At 40.5% G+C, this 17,852-nt stretch overlaps 1 protein-coding gene across 16 annotated transcripts in view; it reads left to right on the top strand.

Annotated features, from left to right (window-relative positions):
- Nucleotides 1-17,852, top strand: part of EHBP1 (EH domain binding protein 1) — a 202,431-nt gene that overhangs the window by 177,523 nt on the left and 7,056 nt on the right. For all 16 annotated transcript variants that reach the window (XM_085577248.1, XM_031504212.3, XM_085577247.1 and 13 more), the window contains 2 exons: nt 15,932-16,031; nt 17,150-17,223. In XM_085577248.1, the coding sequence (XP_085433374.1) occupies nt 15,932-16,031; nt 17,150-17,223 (174 nt within the window). The remainder of the gene's footprint in view (nt 1-15,931; nt 16,032-17,149; nt 17,224-17,852) is intronic.

Raw genomic sequence — 17,852 nt, 5'->3', positions numbered from 1 at the left:
CTCCCAAGACAGCTGCCTGGTAGGGACCAAATGGCAGGGAAGAAGAAGATCTGCCTCCCACCTGCTTCCTCCAAACTGCCTGCCACAATGCCACCCTGCCCACCGGGCTCCCCTGGGGGGCACTCCCGCCCCTGGCCCCCTCTCCATGGAATACCAGGACAGGATAGTTCAGATAGTTTGCTCTTCTTCAAAACATCATTAGGATTGAAAAAAAAAAAAATTAATCTCTTGCTCGCACATTTTGCATAAATACGTGGTAAGTTATCAATTGATGTTCAAATAGCTTAATTGAGTTTGAGGGGGGAAAGGTCATTTAATTGGTCTATTGAAATGTTAACAGAAACAGATATGGCAAGGGATAGACTTTAATGGGTGCAGTGTGGCACTGATGTCTGCATTCACTTGCAAAATTGTTAATTAGGGCACTTTGGTAGTTCATTTGCTTTTGTATTGATGTGCTTAGTCCAACGAGAGAAATTGGGTTTGTATATGGTATTTACATGGGGCAGCAGAGGCTCACCATACAGTCGGGAATGAGGAAAATGCAGTGTAAATCAGAATTGGGTTATGATTTGTGACAGTGTCTTCATTGACATCCTGCTGGTTATAGCAGTCATTTTTCTAGTAGCTATTGTATTTTTGCATGTGATTAAGTTTTATGTGTTTGGTTTCTCTTTTTTTAATCATTGCAGTTGTGTACTCTAATGATGCTATAGTAATAATTTTTTTTTTTTAAGTTAGGTATACAAAGCTTTGTAGGCTAGATAAGAACAAAATGCACAGCAAAACAAGGAATTACGTAGCAGTGTTTGGTAAGCCCTGGAAGGAGGTGTTATCTCCTTAAATGCATACCAAAAGGATATATTCAGTAGCAATTCCTGGCCCACAGTCATCAGAGCCAGTGAAATTACAAAACCACTCCTCAGTTGTGCATTAGGTCCAGCGAGCCTCTCTTACAGAACATAAACCTTTAAGGTATTGGCACTTTGTCTGTGGGAATGGCAAAACTGCATGGAGTGTCCACTAGCATTTTTTGAGGGTGGTAATTGCAGGGATTAATCCAGGTGCTGTTTCCTAATAGACTTGCTGGATGCAAAGCTTTATATTTGCCTTGGCTGGAAGAAGGCTGTATTGAGTACAGTTTATAATAATACAATATACCCTAGGTACTCTCTATAAACAGAGGCAGCAAGAAAAATAAAGGGGAGAAGCAATTTGTTGTGAATCATCACTTTTACACCAAGGATGCTGTTGTCCTACCAGAACAGGCAGGAAGAGAAGAGGACATTTTGCAGCAAGCAATGTGCTGATTTTAGCAGCTCCTAATTGAGAAGGGCTTTTTGTTCATTTTACATAAATTGTACTTGCACATTCGGGTGTCGCTTCAGCCTTCGGGGCTTTGCTCTGTCCTTTTTGATGGGGCATTTATTTAAACTCCAGGCATTCCTGTAGCCAGAGTGGACATGGCTTCATTCACTCATATGTATTTGGGAAAGTACTTACATGGAGATCACAAATATGCACAGCACAGCTATCTAGTTCTGCAAGTTTAATCCCAGCCCCAGAAAGTTTCATTGTGGCCCTATGCAAATGTATTTACATAGGAATGGGTCTTGGGTCCTTTAAAGAAGGCAACGAAGTTGGAAGACTGAGGCCAACAAATAAATGAAAGTTTCTCTAAATCCATTGGATAATAGAGGCAGTGTTAAGGCTAACCACAGTGTTGAACTAAACAGAGGGATTACTCCTGGGTTTTGCATCAGTTGTTTTCTGCCGGGTGGCCTCACTTGTCAAAAAAAAAAAAAAAAAAGAAAAAAAAAAGAAAAAAAAAAAGTTGAACAGGCAAACATTCACATGGCACATTGAGAAAAGAAGTATGCTTAATTCCATCAAAGCTCAGAAATCAGTCATTAATTTATTCTAACCTCCAATTGTTGGTCATTTGTGAAACATCTGGCCTTTAAGTCATAAGAACCTAAACATAAATACAATGTGGGTTCTCCTGAGGATGGAAGCTGGGTGTAGTGGGGGTGTCAGTCTGTGTACATGAGCATGAGTGCACATACGTGTGTGTACTGCAGAGCCTGCGACTGCCACTTCATCCTGGAGACTTCGAAACACATTCAAATGAATCCTTCAGTTAATTTACTCTAAAAATTAAATTATTGTTCATTTGCATCTTGGAAAAGTTCTGCCATTCAAAAGAGTCTCTTCATGGTGGGTTAACAGTTAGATATTCAGCAATCTTGCAGCTTGCTAGTCAGAAGTAGTTTCTAATGAAGTTGAAATTTGAGATAGAAAATATATAAAAGCTTTCAGGAAAGACATACCCTATTTTCCATATGGCTAAGTAATTGTTATGATATTTGTTTTAAAGCTGGACTTAGACACTCCTGACTGCCCTCTAATTTGATATGGCTGGTCCCAGCGATTCTTCTGGAGGAAACTTTCGTAGTAGAATGCAGTGAAGGAGATAAATAATTTTGCAGCTATAAGCACATGGCAAAGTATAGAAAATAATTTGGTCGCCCTTACTGTCGTGCAGATAACAGTCTTCAGGCTATTTGCCTCTGCTGGGAGTTGGAATCCAAGTGAAAAGGTTTAAATGTTTAAATGGAGATTTGAAATAAAGGTAGCATCTCGGAGCTGACGAAATTCTGCCTTTTGTTAAGAATTAAACTGCTATTTAATTCTGAGGGTTAGGGTGTTGTTTTTATTCAGGGAGGGATTATAGTTCCTCACATAGCTGAAATGTAGCAACAACTCCTGTGATGAAATTTCTTGTATTTCACACAAGTGAAATGAGAGGCATAGAGTGAAATTCGATTATAAATATGATGGAAAAAATTAGATCTATTAATCCACATGGGAATCCACTGGGAGCTTTCTGTTTTCAGGCAGTTACCTTCTTGTACTTCTTTTTTGTTTGTTTTTTAAAGACCTCTTTGGCCTGACCATTTGCTTTTCTTGCTCAGCAGAGGCTGCCTGCAGCTCTCAGGCTGTTTTGACTGTAGAGATAATGATGCTGTCCAAATGCATAACAAAAAGAAGGAATTTTGAAAGTTTTCTATAAAGCAGCTCTTTCCCTCAATATTTTTCCTTTCCCCCTTCCTTAGTAAAGATATCTTGAGTCTGCACTCCATTGTGAAATTTACTGTATTCCAAACCTAGATCCATTCTATCTCCTTCCAAGCTGGCTTTTATTCTTTCCTACTAAAAGGACGTTTGTAATTTGGCAGCCTGGCACACATTATATTAAAAGAAAAAAAATCTGATGGGTAAATTAGGGGTCACTTGATATATTTTTAGCCTTATCCCTGTGACAGCATGGCTGGAATTTGGTGATGTGGATGGGAAATGTGGGAACCCATGGGCACTCACATGTTGCACGGTGCGTGCACGAGCACCCGTGTATGCCCAACCCACCAACAGAATACATAAAATTCACATTTCAACTTTGTTAAAGCACTCATTTCCAAGGCACTGATGTCCAAAGTATTGGTAGGAGAGTGAAGATGAGAGGGGTGAAAAAAAATCTCTTTAAACAGCTTGTGAAATGTAATGTTTGAAACGGTTCTTTGAGAACGTGCAGATTATGGCTTGTGTAGTGACTCTTCCCAGCTCTCTGGGAAATGAGCTGTTGACATTCTTTTGGGTCATCATCCGAGATAGGAGGGCAAGCACAAGGATTTAGCAGATAAATTCATCCAAAAAGACTTTATCCATTTCATTGCAACTTGGAAACGTTCATGTCGAATAGCAGCATTAATGTAGCCCTTTTAGTCCTTCAAAGTGAGCCTTATGTTTAAAAAAAAAAATGACCAGAGTAATAACTTCTATAGGTCTTCTAAGAGGTAATTCGTTATTTACATAATTCTGGAGCATAAACCCATCTTTCCTTCAAGAGGCTCTGAAATAGAATTGAGGCTCTTATACAGAGTCTCTTTTGAATTGTAATCAACTGGATCTGTCTCAAATTCATTTCTAGTTTATTGTAAACAGTGGAATTTAAATTAATTTCTTCTTATCTTGTCTTTTGAAGAAAACCAGGAGCATGTTTAAAAGGTTTTTGTTTTTAAATACAGCTCAGACTTTTTTTTTTTTTTTTGTGATTTTGGGGGGCTTTGGGGTTTTTTTAAACTTTATAAACCAGGTGTCAGGCAGGATGGGCTTTGACAGCCAAATGACAATTGCACATTAGCATAGGTGATTATGAAATAAATAGGAAAAAAAAATTACTTTTTTTTTTTTACTTGAACTCAAATGATACTATATAGGCTGAATGTGAGGCAAGGTTCCCACAATGCACTGTGAAAACCTAGGCTAACAACCACCCCGCTGCGTTGAAAACCCCAAAAAAAGACAAAAGCACAATGAAATAGAAAGCTTACCACCGGTAGCTTTCAAAACGACAAACTAGGCAAACTATACATCTCCACCACTCCAATTTTGTCAGAATGCTAATGAGCTTGCTCTGATCTTTACTCGGCTTCCCGTGTTTTCTACATCTTCAAGGACCACATGGCGCTAGCAAAATAAAGACAACTAAATGAGAATTTCGAATGCTTTTTGTGTTGGGACCTGGTGCCTTTCAGTTGACGCACTCGTTGAATATTCTCAACTTAAAAGCGTACAACAGGGGGCTGGGTATGAACTTTTTAGCAGGGGGAAATTTGTACAAAAGTAAATGAGTGTGATGAGGAAAATATGAGAAAAATTTCTGATTAATTTCCGCTCTATAATATCAATGACACCTTCAGCCCCTCTCATGCTCCTCTAACAAGAGATGCTGATAAAAGATGAATGATTCTGTGTTGTTCACAGTGAATGTTTAGTGGTTTTTTAATAGCTGCATTCTACATAAAAGACACCAGGAAGTACTCCGCATTAGCAGTTGAGATCACTAGTTAATAGGATGATGTCTTTTAGCTTTTGTCACAAGATTATTAGAAAGGATGGGTTTCTGTTCTCATCCCGACATACTTTAGAGTGCTTGTTGAGCACAAGTGCTAAAATATAGGTTTCTTGGTATTGTTTCACATGCAAAGTAAAAGCCCATTAAATGCACCACCTTTTTACTTTTTTTTTACCAGGTGATTTTTGTCATTGATCTCTTATTTGCCCCCTTTAGCTGTATTAATCACTTGGAGTGGTCTGCTTCTCAATGGGGGCTTGATGATGTATATGTGTATAGATTCACTATCAAAAAATAAATCCCTTATATGCTCTGCCCCTCCACAACCCTGATTATCGAGCTGTATTTACCAGCCTGTATTATACCACCTTGAATGCTCCTTACTGGAGTCGCCAGTCTGCAAGAGAAATCCGTGCTAGATTAGGGAGGGGTGAGCTAGGAGGAGGCATCCTATTCCCTAAGCCAAATTTCATCTTTCAAAAACAATTGAATTCACAATTCTCTTTGGAATTCCCAAAAGCAAATGCAGATTTGTATTCACCAGTGTCAGGGCTTGGGGAGGAAAATGATGAATGTTCAGTTTTGCCTGAGAGATGAATTTAAAAATTGGTTTTGTTACCTCTTCAAGCTTGCAAGTAGAGAGTATGAAAAATATCTGTGCATGTACATAGGGAGAAAAAAATAAAATCATGGTATTTTCATGTATTTCATGTCTTGCCTAAATGAGGAAGAAGGAATCAGTAGCACCCTAAGTTTTATAGCAGTTTGTTGGCCTTGCTTTCACTGCTGTTGTGCTTGGGTCAGCGTGATTTATCTCAGGTGAACAGAGAATTTGCCAAACGACAAGACAGTAATGAGTTGACCAACCATGTTGTGAAAGACAAAGCAGAGCAAGGATAGTATAACAGCCTTCCTGGCAAGACAGAAAATGTAAAAGTATCAGTGAAAGCAGTATTTTTGATGCTTATCTTGTTACATTTAGCATAAAAAGTGAGTGAAAGCGTTTCAAAGAAATTGTAGATATGTGAATGCCACGTATGTGATACTGGTTTGGGTCACTGCTGGTGCTGGTTTGTGAACCTTCTCTATTGAAAATACCTAACAACTAGGAGGCTGGAAGGGTATTACTGGTAGCAGTTTGTGTTGGGTGGAAGGAAAGGTTTTTGACATGAACCAAAGATTTTTCAGTTCACAAAACTATGTGGACTCAGTAGTTACTGCTTGTTTTGAAAGCAAAGGGATCTTCTAAAGCATTTGTTGCAATGTGTCTCTCTCCATTGTGCAGAAATGTGAGCTTGCTGCCAGGGTTGTGGTAATGGGAGCTTTGACAGCTACCAAAACCCCGGGTGAAAGAAGTGCAGTGACACCATGGTCGAGGTCTCGTTCACAATATGGTGACTGTGCCTCTCTGTTGCACCCAAGTGTGACTTGGGTGACCTGGGGCCTGCAGAGCTCTGTGCAGATGCCTGCAAAGACACACAGGGCAAAGTCATTCATGAGAGTTTGTTAATGCAGATAAACTGGCACACCAGTGAGCTGATTTTCTGACAGGACTCCTCAGGGTACCACAACACATACACAAATTTCTGCCCAAGTATGCAATTTGTAGTTGCCAGAATCATGCATTTAATGAGCAGTTGAGAACATCTTGAGTTCTTGAGGTTTATCAGCCTCTCTCCAATTCCTTTCTGTCATGTTGCCTCCACAATCTCTTATTGGCAAACTCATTCCAAAATCCATCGGTCTCTTTCCATTGACAGTTCCTGCAAAACAGACTTACTTTTGGTAAAGGAAGACAGTCTTGTCACACTGTTCCAATTACCCACTGTTTCTACAGCTGAGAAGCTTCCACAAAACAAACCTCAGAGTTTGTCTCTGATTTGCCCCATCTCTTCAGCCTTAGGTCTGTGCATTGGTAAGCAAAAGCTCCCAGGAGGTGACCTTTCCAAGACCATCGTGGGCAGTGTGCATGTTCAGCCTTCCCAGGCCAAATTCATCAGGTCATTAAAGCAGCTCTGCAGCAGCAGTGACCATATTTTTTTTTTTTCCTCCATGTAACCCAGAATCTCATTGGCTGGAGGGACTGAGTGATAAGTCAACCTCCTGTCCATGCACTTCCCTGGCTTTTGTAGCCTCATCATTGCCTTCAAAGAACCTGTCAGCAGGTTGAAGCCAGCTTGAAGAAGAGAGTCCAAGTAGAGCACTGCCTGCATAGCAGGAGACTACTCTGGGAGAGCCCTAGGCACTATGAATAGGCTTGCAAGCCTTCCAAAAGCCTTACAAGACCCAGCAGACACTTGCTTCTTTTAACTGATTTCCATCTTTCTTTCTGGTGTTGCAGTATAAGTGCTCTTTCATGTGGCAGGCATAGTGTTTGGCTTTGTGCCTGGAGTTAGCTTTCTCCACAATCCCTGTCTGCTGCACAGTGGTCACCCCGAGGCTCCTGGCCCACAGTGCCACTGCAGTCTGCAGAGGCCACTGCTGGTTTTTCTTGGGTTTCTCCCATTTATCACCAAAAACACCTTTTCTGTCAACTTGAGACACCTCAGCCTAGCTGAACTCGCCCAGTTAGCCCTGGGAAGGTTTGGATCCCAGAAGTACAAACATGCCAGCTCCCAGTAAGAGTTCACATTTTCATTAACACAGATACAAGGTCACATTCATTGCCATCATCTCACTTCAGGCAGTTGCTTGGGTTAAATCCAGCCCTGTCCATCAAAGAAGTAAGTTTATAATGTCTACTACCCTTTCCCAGCTCCAGGAGAATATGTTCTGAAGGAAGCAAGACAACATTTGGTAAAAATGGAATAATATGCTGCCTAGTAGAGCACACTTCAATGACTTTAGGTAAATGGCCTCTCACTTCAGTATCTTACCCAGCTATCACTTGCCACCTAAACAGGTAGTAAACTGTTCTAAGGAGTAGTTATGAGCTGTACAGAAATTACTATCACTCATGACAAAACATCCAACTCTACTTGTAAATCTGCACGTGAAATAATTCATCTGTCATACCATCTTCCCTCTCTTGCTGGATTTCCAAACATAGTCTATCTTTTCTTTTTATAGTTTCAAAAGTTTGAGTGTATTAGTTAGTCATGCATGTTTTCCTGTGCTGAAATTGTGCTTTGAGAGAAAATTTGGGTGCCCAGAGTACCAGAGGGTGATGAAGCACAAGCGTTGGTTTTAGCGCTGGGATTCCCTACAAGCACTTGTCCTCAAGGCATCACTTTCTTACAGGAATCTTCAGGTGTTTCAGTGGAATCTCACCTCTTCTTGCCTGAATTTTGTGGCACAAAGTGTCTTGCTCTGGATTCATGGTCCCATATTAAAAATATGGTCATAATCTTTATCCAGTCCAGGTATTCTGTTCTGGTTGGTTTTCTGTATTTTCTACTGGCCGCTGTGTTAACTCGTCGTGTAGAGAAAAACAGTGGTCTTGATAAAATCAGAAGGTTTTATCTTCCACAGTTTGTCTTTTTGTGGAAGTTTCAGTCCTGTGATAATTTTAGGCTGCCCAGATTGCAGGCCACACATGTTTGTCTTCCTGTGAGTCAGTCCCACTGCAGGTAAATAAATCCCTGCACGTGTTGAGTTGTGGTCAGAACCCTGACCTTCTGTTTACACAGCTCTCCACATTTTAAATAGCCTCTTTGATTTTTTTTATGTTTCAGAAACCAAATAAATTGTAAGTCTCCCGCTTGATATTAAACTAATTTGATGTGTGCTTGTGATAAAGGCATTTCCTTGGTGGCAGCTCCATTTCATTAGGGTTACAGTATTTTGGGGGCTGAAATAGCCAGACAATGCACTGCAATGTAGCTCTGCCTGGCAGATTCTTGGCAGTTGATTCCTACCTTTATGAGACTCCATTGTGTGGACATCAATGTCTCCTTCTCAGCTGCTCTCAGACAGCAAGTTACTGGCCATGAATTTGCCTTTCTAATGTTCTTAGGCATTTTCCCATCCAGCTCAGACTCAAAAACTTGTGCTAGGCTTTCATCTGTCAGCTACCACTTCTGCAGTGTCATCTAAACAGCAGCTCCACCTGCTTATCTGTTGCTGGCTCTTCTTGTTCATTTTCAGTGGTTTTTAATAACTGAGGAAGCCCTCCTGCTCTGAAAGGAGGAAATATTCTGGGAGAAAGCTGGGCATGGTAATCTCAAATGGGAGGCCTAAAGCTCAAGGTGGCGCAGCCCATCCACTCGTGCTGTGGGGTGCCTGTTGTGGATTCTGTTTTGACACCAATTACTTGGAGAAAATACTTTATCCAAAATTCTGAGGTTTTCCCGTAAGGGTAGCCCTCTGAAAACAAACTTGGGTGATTTTTTGAAAAAATTGTGTCTCTTTTTGGGGTGCCCGAGTTTCACTCAGTGAAAAATTGTTGACCACTGGTCATGTAAAATTTTTTGCTGTAGCTTTCAGTTATGTCAGAGGCATTGTCATGTAACTCTCCTTTACAAAAAATATCTATTGCAAATATAGGCTTTTCTGCTTAAGTGTTTGTTGAATTCAGTAGCCCACATTAAAAACAAGAGCTCGTCTGTGCATAAGCTGTTCACAGTGAGCAAGATGAGAAGACTATTAAAATCAGTGGGAAGTCTGCTGCTTACTTGGAAGCATTTGAGACCTTCCTCCAGCCTTTGTTAGCCATGTGAGCTTGGTCAGCTAAAACACCCGGCGCTGTTTCTCGTCCCTTCCCGTGTTCCCTTTCAGCAAACCTGCAATGGCCACAGCAGATCAGCCCCACTGCCTGCTCCAGAACACTCCTCTCTAGTGGGACACGTGTGGGTTGAACTCAGGTAGGGCAAGAATCTGTGCAGGGGCCAGTCACAGGCTAACCTGGCCCCAGGGAGCATTTAATTTAACCTCTAAAAATTAAAGGTTAGCTTGTGTCCTAAAGCAGGAGGATCCAGTTCCTACCTCCCATGGTTTTTTGTTTGTTTATTTGAATATTTATTGCTGCAGCTTTGCCTTTCCATATTCAACATTCAACCTGGTTTTAATTCTTGCTGAGCTCTTAGTTTCAACATTGCCTCGTGGCGACGAGTTCTACCGGTAAATGATGAGGCTTTGAGGAAAGATCATTCTTTTTATCGGTTTTAAACACACCACCTTCAATTTCAGTGAATTTCCCCAGGTTCTTATGAGACAAGATGAGACACATCCTAGAACTATTCTTTATTTGCCATTCATGTTCTCCTTCAGGTAAACAAGCCAATCTGTCCACTTGCTCCTAATACAGAAACTTGTAAAAACTCGTCCCTATGATTGGGTGAATGCGACTTTTTTTTTTTTTTAAACAGACAAATAAAGACAGTGGGGTATGTTTTCAAAAGACTTTCCTGTTAAATTTGTGGAATCCACTGGCATTTGAACAGCTCTCAGTAGTCACCAAGCTTCTGTCAACTACAGAATAGCCCAGAAAGAGGAGCAGGGTGAAGTTGGCCAGGTTTTGTTGTTATTTGCCCCGCTCCAGTTCCCATGCACCGGCATTCTCCTGCTGGCCTCTTCACCCAAGTGTGTTGAGTGAAGAAAGCTTCTTCCATTCTGTTTTAAAACTGTGTGTAAACATCAGCAAATGGATGAAGAATGGGCTCTGCCTTAAGTAGGTTGTTTTTCATGTAGTTCTGTTGAGGTAAATGGGGCGACATAGGAAGGGTGCTGTGTTTAACCATGACACCATGGCACACACACTACACACAGTGCAAATAAAATTTAAAAACAATTACTGCTTAAGATGGCATACAGAGTGATTCCTGTAAACCTGTTATTTCTTGCCAGACTGAATGGGCTGGTTTGGGATGCTGATGTAAACCCTTTATTATTTATCCTCTACAGGTTGCAATTCATTTTTGCACAACAGCTAAATACATTCACATTTAAAGATTTTTTAAAATATATTAATCTATTGTCTTATCTTGACAGATTTATGATGGTGTAAAATGTCGAGGAGTTACTGTATTCATCCATTTATGCTGTAAACTAATCTTGTCCCTGCATGTTGTTGCTTTTCCTTCCTTTTAAGTGATATTCTCAGTGTTTTGTAGCACTTTTTTCTCTGTTTTCTTAGCACTGTACAGGTTCACTGTGTTAATCCATACTGGGTTTATCTAATGCCTAGCTGCCCAAACGGCTTAAAATAATGGGTCTAATGGTACATAGGTACACTGGTAGCTGGCTGAGCTTGAAAGTACTTTCAGCAGGAAAGGAAAAGAAAATTGTTCTTTCAAATTGATTCAGAGGAGACATTTGTCAAGATGCTTCTTATTTAAATAATTTAAGATATAATTAGCTTACAGTGTAAACAAAAATCCATTTGTAAATCCAGAAGAATATGAAGGAGGATGTGTTTGTTAAAGACTGCCAGGAAGCTGCACAACATTAAAATAAGCTAGTTGCTTATATTGTTCTCAGAAAATGGTAATGTGTTTGTTACCGTGCTTCTTGAGGATTGTAGAAGAAAATTGACCCAAGCTGATTTCAAATAACAATCAGAAATATGTGTGATGAGCCACAGGAGAAGCGAAAGGGATTTGGGGTTGTGGTTTGTTTGTTTATATTTTTTTTTCCTTGGCTATCATTAAAATTCTCACTATCAGTACTTTGGCTATCACTAACATTTTTCCAGTAAGGGACAAAATTACCAAACTTTATGCTGCAGCCTCTATTGAATCCTGAGCAGGAGCTATTACAGCTTGGAATCACAACTCAGAAGCCAGTAGGAGCTTCTCAAATCTGAGGGCAGAATTTAATGTCTTGTGCTATTTGAGGCTTGGTGTTGGGCTCATTCCTAATCATTGAGGAGGGTTCTGGTAGATGTCAAGTGAAGAGAAGAATAGAGCATGCATCCTTCACCACTCAAGCCAGACAATGAAATTAGAAAATGGCACTGGGAGTTGATTTGAGAGAATTTCCCTTGGATTCCTAGAGGAAGAATAAAACAAGAATGAATTAATTAAAAAAAAAAAGAAAAGAAAAGAGTTGGGGTGGGGGGAGACAGAAAGGAAGAAAATAAAAAGAAAATAAATGAGAGAAACTCCTGCCAGAAGGCTCTTCAGGTTAAAGTCCAACATTAAAAACTGTATTGACTTTTCACATAAAGGCGTGTGTACTCACTGTTTCATCTGAGTTTCTGGTGCTGCATTTTTCAAATCTCTTCCCGAGCAGTTTGCATGCATATGATGTTTGCAGCACTACCTGCTCTTATTTGAAGGCTGTTTTCAGAAGTCATTATTGAACTATAGGATAAAAAGGTATAAGCATAATTACGTGTTAAAGAGAATAAATATGCTCTGCTAGATAGTTAACCAGATGAGGTTAAACAAGATAAGATGAATTCTGGTCTTTTTAGAAAACTGGCAGTCTTCATTTTAAGCTACAATGTAAAGTGCTTTATCCTGAGATTAGGTATTGTGGCAGAAGCTAAAACTGCCTTTTTCCCCTAACCGTGCCAGAATACAACCTCCTTTTCTTTCTGCACTAACAAGACTGCTTTACCACCACAGCCCACTCTAAGTAATTAAATCAATCCTTTGTACTTACCGTATTCTCCTCTAGTGACGGTACTAGATCTGATTATATGCTTCATGCATATTCAAAGTACAGCACTGACAGCTCTTTAATGAGCTCTTACTTAATCAGTACGAACAATGTTCATCTTGTTCTTTTTTTCCTCATACATTAGAGCTAGGAACAGTTGGGGAAAAAATGAAACATCCAGCATTCATTTGAAAAATATATTGTACTTTGAAAAGTGTCTAAGCTGGAGAAGTTGCATTCTGCCCTTTAAAAGTCTGATGGACAAATTGGATTACTAGTATTGGATTAAATAACAAATGGTTAGAGGAGAAATGAGAAAAGCTCGCTGTGATCACAGGCTTTAATATTTTTTGTTACTTATAAAGCTGAAGGGGTCTTTAACCAGTTATTAAAGTCAGGATTAATTTGTAATGGTCCAACTTACTAGCTTTAAAAGGGTTTTGTTGTTGTTGTTTATCAAAAACAATAGTGTAATGCATGTATTATGGAAAAAATTTAAGTTTAAGATCTGTGGGCTATTTATAGATTTTCAGCATCTTGTACTGGCTTAGATAAGGTTTTGCATGTGTGGGATCGATTTGTTCTCCAGCATGGGTTTTTTTGCTTCATTTAAATAATCTGTACAGTTTGTTGGGGTTTTTTTTCCCCCACGAACAACAGAGATACTTTTCCAATTTAAATTTTCAAGCATTTGTAGCAAGTCAATTAAATACTTGTTTTACACTTGGAAAGTGGAAACAACAACCACCCCAGCAGCAGCTTGAGTTTTACAGGGTGAAACCGCGTTGAAGAAAGGCTTTTTCTAAATTTTTTATTTAAAATTTGTAAATGTGAGTTTAGCTTGCAGTATTGCTGCAGTAAGAACACTCAGTTTTTCTTTGTTGAAAGTGTTTCATGTGCATCCTTTCACCAAGTAAAAAAATGAAGTAATGCTCTAATGCTAGTGTATTTGCCGAGGAGTTATTTAAATTTCTTATATATGGGAGTTCATCTTTATTTTGCTTTCCTGGGAAGAATTTGTTTCAGCTCTGTGCACAAGAATTTAAAAGCTGACAGTCAACAAATAAAATATCAGCATCGACTACTATTAATATTGCACACATGTGTCATTTCACTGATCAAAAAGGCCTTCACCAGGGTAAAATTGGCCTTTTTCCAAATTGCAAGCTTTTTCTCAGCTTTTTCTTTTTTGCTCTTTCTTCTTTTGTTGCTGCCCGGGGATTTGTGCCTATCGCAGCCGATATCACATGACCGGTGTCAGGGCATCACATGGGTCCAAAGCGAATACAAAAACAGATTTAAAATTCTGTAAAAACAATCAAGACTTTGTTAATTCACTTCTAAACCAGCCTATTCTATGGATATTGCATGTGCTTTGGTGTCAGCACAGATATATTAAAATAGGCACCTGTGCAGATCTGGCACGACAGCTCCAAGCTTTACCCAGATCTTTTCTCATTAAATGTTGCAACTAACTGTTTTTTGGAGGAATGCATTTAATATCTGAAGTCTATGTTCTTAACCTGAAATTGCATGGAAAGCCAACGAAGTCAGATCCACCATGGAGCCAAACACTTCAGAGACATTTATTTCTCCCATTTCTTTTTCGAGGCTTGCAAAATTAAATGCAGTAAGGGCTTGTATTTATAATCTTTGAGCCAGACATCCCAGTCCACCCCAAAACTAACAAATTCATTGAAATGTTACTGTAGCCATGGATGTCTGGTTGTGAGAACTTTGCTGCACTGCTAGTAAAAAATCTCATGCATTACAGAATAGACTGGCCATTTAGCAAGGACTTAAAACAAACAAACAAACAAACAAAAACAAAACAAAAAAACCTTCTTCTTGGCCTCTTCCCTAAATAAGTTTCATCTACTTGTGCATTTCAACAAAAGGTTGGTAATACTGATTATTATCTACTTCCAAAAGCAGACCCTGTTAGATGGACCAGTACAGCAGCAAGGCCTTTGATCTGTAATTTACCAGCAAAGTGTACTGAACTGCTGAATATTGCTGTAAAAGTGTGATATTTTATGTACAAAACCCAAAGTGGAGATACTGGGAGAGAGTGTTTCTACATGTCAGATTTCTTCTTTCACTGCTCCATTGCCCCAGGAGCTGGGCCCTGCTGCTTTTGCTTGCAAGGGTCCATCCATGCTTTGGGATGCTCCTCCCTTCTTGTCTCACTGCTAGCAAATTTTGGCCCTAAAAACACCATTCCAGGAGATTTCATTGAGCAGGCACTTGCCAGGCAGGTAAGTGGATATGGGTGGATGTCTCCTATCAGAAAGGAGAGCATGTCAAATGTAACCTTTTCTTACTGGGGGGGTCCACCAGTTCCACCCCAAGCTGACCCACTTGACATCTACCCACCGTCTCCCAACAAAGCACTGTCAAAGCTGGGAAACAAACCCACAGGACCAAGCTCATGCTCCTCTGCCTCTATTCCAAGTTTATTCCTAGATTCATTTTAACCCTATGTGAGTTTCAAAATGCAGTGAGAACCATATGGCCTTTGCTCTTCACCTCAGCTTGAGGGATGAGAATGGCAGGTTCCCATGGAAGCACAGCTTCCACAAAGGACTTGGAGAAAGTCCCTGAGCTCAGAGAGGGTGGAATTTGGCTGAGCAGCCCTGCTGCATGGAAAGCACAGTCAGGAGCCCTCTGGATGCTCCTCTGCCTTTTGCTTGTGGTGCAGGGGTGGTGACACAGAGTCTTAGAGAGTCTGCTAGAGCTTAGCACTGCCTGCAGGTAGGCTGTGAAGAGTCCTGATCCTGGTCCTGACCCTGATCCTGATCCTGATCCTGATCCTGCCTGGGATGGGTGGGGCTAGGGAAAGGGGTGCTAGTCCATGCATACACACGTGGGACCCTTGGGTACCTGCCTCCCAGGATTATTTCTGTTTGGGCACATGCTCCCTTTGGTGGCAGGTTGAGGAGAGGAGCAGCTCTTTCCAGCTGATCTGGAAGAGTGGCCACGAACACAGAAGCTGAGCAGGTGCCCACACCTTAGCCAAGAGTTCAGGATTAGCATCTCCTCTGCAGCTACTTTGATCCCTGCTACATCGTCCTGGCTGGGCTGGGTTTGCATGGGTGGAGTGGATCTTGCCTACAGGGATTGTTCTTGTGTTTGGTGATGATCAGACATCTTTTAGCAGTTGGGTTTTTCACTGGAAGCATTGCAGTTGTATAGTTAATTTGGGAGAATTTAAAATACAAAGTCCTTTTAAAAGGTATTTATTTAGGGTCAGCATGATAAAAGAGCACTACATTGTATCCTGAAGGATGGCTGCTTTCAAAGATTTATCTATAAACCTGGCAGAACTTTGCAATCATATGATATTTTTACCATTTGAGAATATGCCTTGTCATGCTCAGTGATACTGGCAACTGATACTCCAAAACCTAAAGTGAAAATATGCACCTCAATTTGTCAAATGCCACATAAGTAATGAAGTTCTTTTGATTGCAGGAAGAAACACAGAAGAAGAAGAAGCTATGATGCAGGAGTGGTTCATGCTGGTTAATAAGAAGAATGCCTTAATAAGACGAATGAACCAGCTTTCTCTTCTGTAAGTACAGATGAACATACGTATTTACAAAAGGATAATTTACTCTTCAGATAAAAGCAAAACTTTTTTTACTCTCTTCCCATTAGGTGTCAAAAAAAATCCCCAAAAGTGAGTAGCGTGGATGTGTTACACATTGAGTAACTTGTTTTTCTCATATTTCAGACTTGAAAATGAGAAGCATGCAATGACACAAGATTAGCCAGAGCTGTGAAAAAAATAAATTAAAGAAATATTAAGCACTGTTACATTTTCAAAAGCCCAACAGCAGAATAAAATTACATTTTAGAAATGCACAGATAGATTTGGATTGCTCGTCACATAAGACAGGTGCAGTCTATTCAGAGGGAGAGCCAAATTTGAGTCACTACCTGCTTTGTAGAAAATCCTCAGTCCCATCTCTGCTGAAGGGATGTCAGTAAATCAGTCACAGTGCAGTGATACCACTGATACTGCAGAGTAAGGACAAATGAACCTTTTCTCACTGCCAGTGGTGAGGAAGGGAGAAGGTGCTGCTCGTTTTTAGAGGCATTCTGCCCTGGGTTCTTCTCTTCCAGCTTCTTTCAGTTTGATATTTCTTTCCATAATGCCACCTAGTGTAGATGCCTGCATACTTCCCTGGGAAGAGCCTCTGCTCACCTATCTCCTGCTGGGTCTGAACTTGACAGAGGATTTTACCTGCAAAATATTAAGCTTTCTAATCCCTTGTCTAATTTTTATTGTTGATTAGGGCAAAATGTATATAGCATAACACTTCCAGTGTCACATTATTTTAGTGAATAGGTTGATGCTGGAATTTGCTCATTAGATCTAGGGGAATATTTTATACTTTGGACATTCCACAACAACTGTTCCAGAGATGAATATGAAATAATTGCATCCTGTAGCACAGTGGAGTTAAACTGACAGAATTAAAGCCAGCCTCACGTGAAATGAAAAGGCCCTGTCACCGAATAGGCCACCGAGCCAGATTTTAAGTTTGTGTATCATTTGTTTGGAGTAGCTTAAAGTTCAAGAGAAAAGTCAGTCCCGAGTCCTAAAATCAATGTAAGTTAAAGGTGCTTTTAAGTGTTTAATGATTTAGTAATTAACATATTGATGAACATTTGCAACTTGCCTAGGGAAAAGGAGCATGACCTAGAAAGGCGCTACGAGCTGCTGAACCGGGAGCTGAGGGCAATGCTGGCCATCGAAGGTAAGGGCAGTGCTGGGGCCAGGGCAGGGCTCACTGCTGGGCAGCCTTGGCACCTCCAAGTGCCACATCTGGGCCCCTCTGAGCCCCATTGCTGATGCTGATATTTACATCACATCAAGTGAGATAGCCACAGCGGGTCTGCTGAGGCTGCCATCCCAGTATTAAGTTTTCTTCAGGATTAGGAAAAAAAAAAAAATTACTAAAAAATATCCCAGATATGGGACGAGGAAGTATGGTCTTGTTGCAATAAACTCTGCAAACAATGTGATGAGGAGGTAGAGCCTGTGTCTGGGGGTTTTTGTTGCAGTAGTGCTCTCCTGGCTTTCCTGCAGCATCATGCTGCTTTTGGTGCCACAGAAAAGGGAAGGGGTGACCCACAGAAGAGGGCCTCTTCCTTTTAATGTTTCAAACCTGTTCTACAGCAGCAACTCACTGGTGGGGGAAAAGTCTCCTTGGTTTTGGTGGTAAAACACTAAGTTTGTCGAGTAAATATTTCATCACGAGCGGCAGCAGGATTAGAGCAATCCTTTGCACGAAGTTTCTCCCTCCCTGCGACTCTCCCCAGTTTAGTCACCTCACCTGAATGGAGGCAACACTCAGGGGAAGATTGACACGGGATAAATTAAACA

The sequence above is a fragment of the Lonchura striata genome, chromosome 3 (genome assembly GCF_050655825.1).
Source record: "Lonchura striata isolate lonStrDom1 chromosome 3, ASM5065582v1, whole genome shotgun sequence".
Lineage (NCBI taxonomy): Eukaryota > Metazoa > Chordata > Aves > Passeriformes > Estrildidae > Lonchura > Lonchura striata.
The sequence above is the reverse complement of the archived record's forward strand: the minus strand, read 5'-3'. Positions and strand labels throughout refer to the sequence as shown.